This window comes from Coptis chinensis, chromosome 7, assembly GCF_015680905.1.
Source record: "Coptis chinensis isolate HL-2020 chromosome 7, ASM1568090v1, whole genome shotgun sequence".
Taxonomy (NCBI): Eukaryota; Viridiplantae; Streptophyta; class Magnoliopsida; order Ranunculales; family Ranunculaceae; genus Coptis; species Coptis chinensis.
This window is the reverse complement of record NC_141462.1, coordinates 35,411,653-35,420,553: the sequence shown is the minus strand read 5'-3', so window position 1 is coordinate 35,420,553 and position 8,901 is coordinate 35,411,653. Positions and strand designations below refer to the sequence as shown.

At 34.3% G+C, this 8,901-nt stretch overlaps 1 protein-coding gene across 1 annotated transcript; it reads right to left on the bottom strand.

Moving 5' to 3' along the window:
• Window positions 1-3,446: 3,446 nt before the first annotated feature.
• Window positions 3,447-3,908, bottom strand: LOC147487288 (multiple organellar RNA editing factor 3, mitochondrial-like). Its single transcript, XM_086574002.1, has one exon. The coding sequence runs from the start codon at window positions 3,906-3,908 to the stop codon at window positions 3,447-3,449; it is 462 nt and encodes a 153-aa protein (XP_086430128.1).
• Window positions 3,909-8,901: the final 4,993 nt, after the last annotated feature.

Here is an 8,901-nt window from a genome sequence, read left to right as displayed (position 1 = left end):
CAAATCCTTTTGGGCATAAATAGCATAATATGTAAATGCGTATAAATAAGAAGTAAACCATTTCGATATTTAAAATCTTAGTTATAAAAGTTCCACTATAATGTCTTACCTCTTTCAGGGAAATGATAAATGGAGACATAATTATGTTATTGTCACACCCCAAATTTCATAATGACTGAATACCAAAGGCATGTGTCATCTACAATCATTACAAAACTCGGGACGTGATACAGGCCAACCAAGCAAAACCCAAACTATACAAAAACAGGAAAATCCTACAAAATTTTTGGCAAAACTCCCTCTGTATTTTCAACATTTCATAAATTTAATCATGTCATAACTTGAAAATCATAACAATATATATCTCATTACTCAAACCAATTACTTAACCACCTCAACGAATGCCAGAACCGTTAAGCAACCCTTACTCCTTGAGACAATTTAGTTCCTTCCCTTGGAAGACATTAGTTTCTCTAACGCGTCTAAAATCTACTAAAAACATTGTAAAATTTACATCATGACTGTTAGTTCATCTATATAGTGTGAGGCGTCTTTTTATCAAAGTTAACCAACAAATAAAATAAATTTACCTTGTTCAAAATTGTTATATGATAATCCGCACCTGTAAGAATGTTAGTATGTTTACTTACATCGTTATACGATAATACCATCCTGCAAAAACATATTTTAAACGAGTAAAACTAGCTAACATATATATTAATTCAAACTTAACTACATAGTCTAAAATCATTATAATATAACACACAAATATCCCTAGCCACGACCACGATAGTCACACAAATATCTAATCTTTCATGATTATAATCAAGCCTTACGTAGCTCTTAACCAAAAACATAATTGCCATACATAACCGTGCTCAAAATAATCATTATTCTCACTTTAGATAACGTTCATATTCAAAACATCATATATAAAGTTTCAGCCCTACTAATGCACAATAAACCTATAAGTCTGAATTATATTGCTCAAAAACGGATTTTTACTATACTTTCGGGTCTCCAAAACTATCTTAAGATTCATGTAAGTTCCTAACAAAACCACCATCAAAACGTAGGCTACAAACACATACAAAACACCCAAGAAAAGTTTAAGAACCTCTTTGTTAATTACTAGAAATATTTCCCAAAATAGGTTCTTGCACATAAAAAGAGAACACGGTAGGTTTTCTAGCCAACTTACTAATACAATAACGTTTCCTACAGCCATATAAATAATACACCACTTGATTATTTGAAAACTAGGATATATATACTTACATTTTCATGTAGAACTTGAAGTCCCAATGCCAGCCTATCGAGGAGTAATTATAGTGCGAACTTTATAAAAATCCTAATTTTCAGCAAACAAGATTTCTGACGGACTATATTCGAGATGGTATAACTCTTTCCACAATTATCCAAAAGCAACGAGGCTTTTTGCATTGTAAAGATAACACACAAAACTTACTTTCTTATGCTTTACAAAATTATCAATCTCATTCTAAATATGTGAAAACTGGGCTCGAACACAGTATGCAGAAACTGATTTTTGACGCATTGTTTTCTGCCTACCAAACTTCTAAACACAAAATCTTTTTCCACAGACCTCAGAACGCGATGAGGTCAATTGGGCTGGAAAGTAGACACAAAACTTATTTTTTCATGTTTCAACAAGGGTTTGAATCACAGCGTAACTATGTTAAAAGGCGGTTCCAAAACTGGGGCAAAACCTGATTTCTGACGAGTTAACTTCTCGACTGAGTTACACCTAATGAACACCACCTTAACAACAAGGCAAACACACCAAAATTTCTATGAAGAATAGAATGAGGTGAAAGTTCAACAGTATAGCCCAATTACTAAGCAAACCAGATAATGAGATTATCATTACAGCATAAAAGAAAGTTCAATAGATGAGTGATAATCATACACTCATCATCTCTAGCCAAGACTCCGAAACATCAATTAGCAAAGACATATAATTAAAGTGCATACATCATCTATATACGTATGGACCCAAATAATTAAATCAATTGTGAATATCAATTGGTTTGAATATTCCTCTCCACCTCTGTTATGATTTACTAAAAATTTATACAAAGTTTCTAATATTAATGGTAAATATTATGCCAAAACTCCAGTCAAAAGTCCATCAGAAATTGGTGTTAAAAACAAAAAGACTACTCTCCATCAAATAACATAAATCATTGAATATTAGTCAGGCATAATGGCATATATAGAATTAAACCTTGGGTAAATGATTACTCACTAGTTCAAAGCAAATCCGGAATTCTCGCGGAAATTGAACTTCGGTGTCGAAAACATCCTGTGCAAATTAACACCAACAAATCCCAGCTCTCTCTCTTGGACGTCTCCCCACACATGATAATTGCTTCTAATTAGTTGATCTAGGTGAGGTGCTTGCTGGAAAATTTTAATATTTTCCAATTGAAATTAAATATTAATAAATAAATAGCCAAACTATAGTAACTCATTACATAGAGTGAGGATGTACCTTCAAGCGATGCTTCCCGAGAGGAGGCCTTAATTCACCATATGTGGTCGGTAAAATTTTCTCGTCAGAAGAGACATTCAGAAGCATAAGGAAATCACCTCCATGAGAACATAGCAGCCAAATTGTTAATGCCATTAAACATTCCAAAATACAAAAACTACTTTTGCAACATAGGTTCAGTAAAAGGATGGTGATCCCTGATTGTAAATACAAGCTACAGAAAAAGAACACAGATCAGGTGGATGCTTGCAATGAGCATAAAGCAGCTAATACCTCCATTACCATAAACTTAAGCAAAGTACATAACAATTTTAGCAAGCCAATATAAAATTCTCTGGTTCACAAATTCAAGTCGGACACAACATTATGTTATACAAGACATCTGGCGTTACAGTGAACTAGTGAAGACATTTATCCTCAGTTAAATAAGCAAAAATTGAATTTGTCCTAAACTAACATTTTATGGGGTTAATTTGTATTTCTCGGTTCATATAATTTGAATAGATATTGTGCTCAGAGAAAATTTAAGGTAAATGGGGTTATATAAGCATAGCAATTTGCAAATCAATGAGGTAAAGTAGGCATGAACAGTTAATTGAAAATTCATACCTTACTTTTTTTTTAAATAACTTATTGCTTCCATGTTATTTTATTAAAAGCTGAATAGATTTAGTCTTGTGCTCATACATGATCAACAATAACTTAAAGATAACAACTCAAAGGCAGTTCACCAACAACAATTCAAACATTCAAATATATATGTCATACACTAAATGTGAAACTAGTCTAGTGGGTTGAAGACCATATCAACTAATGCTCCATTTTGCACATAAGAGTAAAAATTCCATAAAAACCTTCATACGTGACAACTAAGAGTAGAGTTTTGTCTGTATTAGAAATCATGCCTTTCTTGTGGTCAGAAACTCATTAGTTAGTCAAGCTGCAAAACATGAGTTCTGGTATCCTTCTTCCTGGCATCAAAGTAATAATCTGGAATAGCCTTTTTTACACCCTCCACAGTTACTAATATCTGATCTTTGGTCTCCTTGTCAACTTCAGCGGTGAAACTGGGACATCCCAGGTTACAAGAAATAAGGTAAATTTTCTCTTTTGCTGCTTCTTCACTTCCAAGAATAGGAGCTACAGCTTTAATAAAATAATTGTACACCTCTCTATCTGAATAATTTGGTAGTTCCAAATCCAGGAACTTAAATAACCAACAACCAAGATCAAGATGCCAATCAATACTCGTAGAACCGAATTTAGGTGGAGTCCAGTCACTTGTTTTTAACTGAGAGTGGCAAGCCAAGTTGCCTGAAGATGAAGAAAGAAGACAAATTGGAACAAAGCAAGTGAGCTTGGGGAAGATGGTTCGATAGATGGCAACAACCATTGTTACTGTTGGGGAAATTGGTTCAATAGTAAGTGAATTAGCTGTGAATAATTAGGGCTTCGGCGTCAGCAGGGGTGAGCGGAATTTTAGGAACCACACTCGATTTTGTTTAATTTGAGAGAGAGGCATGAATGGCTAATTGAAAAACATATCGGAATAGAAATCGAAAACAAAAAATTTTAGTGCAACTAACAAGTTCAAAATCAAATTAGAGAGAAACGAGAACTAACCTTGTGTTCAATTAGTCATTAACCACACTGACTTTGTAAAATTCAATTAATCAAAAGGATAGCTTTTGAATACTGAGAATCGGGTTCGACCAAAATAATCATAATCGGCAAAAGTGAAGAAAGAGTCGGGAGAGATCGTGCGATTTTTTTTTTCCTTTTTTGTGAAGCGTTTCTTAAAGGTACGAACCTGCAAGTGTTTGAAGAAAATGCCGGGAGACTAAACGTGGGATTCGTATTATTTTTTTAGTGCAGTTGTGGGCCGGGACTAAAAAATTAGAAATTGGTCATGTATGAAGGTCACATAAAGTGCGGAAACATGTAACTATTTTAGTGAAATAGTTACAAATAGTTCTCCACACATATACACCTAATTTAGAAAAAAAACTATTTGTGACCGTTTCGAAAACGCACGTCACCAAAAACTTTTTAAAACAGTCACAAAATCCTTTTCTACCATTTGTGGCCGTTTCGAACAAAACAGTCGCAAATAATATTTTAAAATAGTCACAAAAACCTTTTTTTTTCTACTAGTGAATGTCATGGTCATCTTAAAAACACTTGAATAGGGCAGAGGTATAGTCTTTGGCATTATCAGTTTGAAAAACATGTATGTGTGTAGAATATTGATTGGTAATCTCAGCATATAATTTTTGAAAGACAGAATATTTGAGAACGATTTTTCATAATATATGCCTAACAAACACGAGAGAAATCATCTATAAATGTAATAAAGCACTTGGCTCCAAAAAGGCCAGTGGTTCTACAAGGACCCCAGACATCTGAATGAACTAATTGAAAATGAGCACTAGAACACTTATTTAACCTATTTTTGTAAGTAGTACGACAATGTTTAGCTAACTCACAAACTTCACAACTTAAAGACTGAATACTGGAAGAAATACTAGGAACTAAACTTCGCAAACTAGCCAGAGGAAGATGACCAAGAAGTCTCTGCCACTAAACAGGAGAGACTGAAACTGTGAGAGCATGCTTATGGTGAGAGTGCCCATAACCATCTTGAAAGTAATAGATGATGTCGTGGTCATACCCCCCACCAACTAGTGTTTTTGTTTGTACATCCTGGAACACAATATGAGTGGAAGAAAAAATGACATTACAGTGAAAAAATTGGGTGAGACGATGAACAGACAATAGATTAAAGGAAAAATTTTGAATAAGCAAAACAGAGACAAGTGATACATAACGAGTGATAAAAAATAAAAATGATAGTTTACCTACGAAATGAACGATAAAACTCAACACGTAAGTAAACTAAAACAAGATTACGTGCCTAATTTATCAAAGATTTCTACTCTCAATCCTATGAGATATAGTGGAGTAGAGTGATTCGTTCCACTCCTAGTCCTTCTGCATGCTGTGTTTTCTATGTATAAATAATCGGTCTTAAAGTCTAATGAGAGATTTATGAAATGGCAACTAGACTACGATGCAACTACCCACAAGATGTAACTAGTCGACTATTAGAACAACTATGGGAATGCTACGTCGATTCTATGATAAGGAGTTGAGGGGGATTGATTCCACCTTAACTCGACTTAATCCTACTAACCATTTAATCGTCAGAATTGAATTGAATCGCTTCGCGATAACAACTGGTTACTCCTAATCCCTAATTACACATGACATTTTTACCAATTCATAACTAGCATGTGAACGATTACACCCATTCTCATGGTGAACTAATCATTTCTAGAGTGGAAAGGAAATTACGATGACTCTACAATGTCCGGGGATCAAGCTTTCATCAAGGCTTCTCAACCCCCTCAAATGGAGGTTTAGCCGAGAATCATCACGCTATCATTCCCAATGGAATTCAAACAAGACATGATATAAAGATTTGAACTTTACTTGTTTAAACTCAATTCAAAACTACTCATGCAATAATTGAATTAAACTAATACTGACAAATAATTGAATATATGAATTGAAACTAAACAATTAATGGAAATGAAACTAGATTATGGAGAACACTATTTTATTAATCTAATGAATAATAAAACAATGATTCAAATACTAAATTAATAATCTAACTAATCTAGGTCTAGCTATCTACGTAATAAGGGAATTTAGATCTAAACAATTGTAAATGACAAGAATCGAAATTGACAAATAGCTATTTTATTTATCAAACTAATTAAGAACAATGATTCTAAGAGTTTAATCTAAAATAAGAATTGAATTGAAGCTAAACTAAATTAAAAACACTTAAATCTAGATCTAGAATTATCTATATTTTTAGGTCTAATTAGCTACCCTTAACAAAGAGCTAAGCTTTTGTTTTTATACTTTAAGATCCAAAAATCGTGCATGGGCTTGGAGCCATGTTTTGGGCCAGAGAATCAGGCCCAAAACCCAATTCTTTCAGTCCAAAAAGGCCTCTTCAGCTGCAGTTGGCTTCAATAGACCTTTTGTCCACTTCTGCTCCTTTTATTGGGTCAAGGCTTAAACCATTGGAAAGCTCTTTCCGAGCCGGTCGTTTTGACATAAGGTAGGCCCAATTCCGAGGTTTGAGTCCAAAGATACGGCCTTCGAAAAGTTCTAATCGACTTTGCGTCGTCTTACATTCGCCTCAAGGCGTCGACTTTTCAGCTTTTGACCGGGCTTTAGAAAGGCTTTGTCTTCTTGAATCTTGACCTTTAATCACAGGATTCCTTAGCAACCGACCTTTTCTCCTTTATCTCGCTAAAGTGGCACATTTCTGCACATAATGGACTTTGAAGCCTGAAATGCATAAAAACACGTAATCAGTATTAACTCTTAATTATTACTCACATAATTGGTCTAAAACTACAGTTTTGGGCTCTTATCAAACCACCCCCAAACAGCATTTTGCTTGTCCTCAAGCAAAGATGAGAAATTAGAATAAGTGACCAAAAATGGAGTTCTATCTACTCTCGTTTCGCTGAGTGCGATTGCTTTGACCATATGCAACAAGGCCTTAAACCACTAAGAATTCCCTAGTGGACGAGTTATAGCCTCGTGAGAGTTTTCCAGTGAAGGTACTCACAAACTTCTTCTATACTACAACGACTAAGAAATAAAACTATTGTTTCCTTATTCATGCTCTAAATTAACTATACCTCTCACTAGCAATGCATATAGAGTAATCAAGTCAAAACCTAAGCTAATATGTGCATAATAATCAATCATCTACAATAAACATATATACAATGAGTAATACTATGAAATGTCTAGCAGGTTCGTTTCTGAAACTAGGAATAGCGTCCTTAAGTAGGTTCTCACAATAATAGTCAAGATACAACACTCTGATTTTTCCACTCAAGTTTCGCTCCTCCAGTGTGCAGTGGGCACACTTTACTTTACAATCTCAATGACAACAAGGAAGCCAGAGTCGATCAAACACATCTGCCACTTACTATCACACTAACCTATTCCTAATTGAGCTAGTGGTCTTTATTAGGTGTTGCGGGGATTAGGAGATGGTTTAAGAAGGAAGGAAATGGATATTCAAAAAGGACAAGTCTGAGATAATAGAGTCTTCATATTATGTAACTAGAGAAAACCTTGTTATTTACTTTTGCTTCTACACTTTGTTTCCATCCTTAGCCATATATTTTTTTTCTTTTCCTTTGGCTTTTGACTCCTTTTATTCTATTTTTTTTGGAGTTTTTATTTTATTTCTATTTCTATTTTTCCTTTCTTTAGATGGAAACTTCTTTTCTTTATTTTCTAAAGCAATTATCTAACTTTTGTTTACGCAGGTTTTTCTCTTCTTCTTTCTTCCTCATTCTATTCTCAGACTTATCTAAATTGGGTAACTTGATTTTTTTTTTTTTATTTTGTTTTGTTTTGTAACAGTGTAAAGGATTTGTGGTTTATGAAAGGCTAAAGAAAGGCTCAGAGGGGCGACTAGCGGAAAATAATTCATAGGTTTGAATTTCTGGCTATATCGATCCAAAGAGGGCCTAAATTCTCGCTCAGGATATGGTTTAGTGATCAAGCAAATGGACGTGTGATTTCTCTATCCGGATTTTACTTTTCCCTTGTGTCATTTCTCAAATGTTTCGCTCATATAAGGCTTTAGGCTATATTCTCACAGGATTTGTAGAATAACTACTCTAGCCTAGATTTCAGAAATTTACTGCTAACAATCATAGATACTCATGTAATATATTGATAGATAGATGCAAAGATTATTACCTCACATGAGCATCATAAAACCCTCCACAAAGGAAGGTTTTAGCTCATGATCATTGGATGGATAATTTAGACTAATTTAGATTATAATGTATTAAGAACAAGAGAAGTAGAAGAGTAATAAGTGCTGATTTACCTAAAATATGAAGAGTTTATTCAAGAAACTAAAGTGTTCTTAGTGTTACAAGAGAAGAATTCTAGAACTTGGAAAAAAAAAACAGGAAAGTGAAAGTGCAAAAATGAGAGAATGAAAATGTGTCTAACCCCTTTACTCCCCAAATCAGCCCACACTTAAGCTTTCTCCATTTACCTCCCACGTGAAACCACCACCCACATTTATTACAAACCTATCTTCAAAACCAAATCATGCCGAAATTATACTATTTTGGATAACCATGCATTTAACCACATGCAAGGTGTCCATTTGTGCCAATAATTTGGCACTTTTGTCTTGACATGCTCCATGATTGACGACTCATCTCTTCTTGTGGGCCCGAAAGGTGGGTCAATATGCTATGTCCATTGGTGGGCTCGGACATCAATTTCTGCAAATTATGGCCTGAGGTAGAGCTAGTTGTACTGAT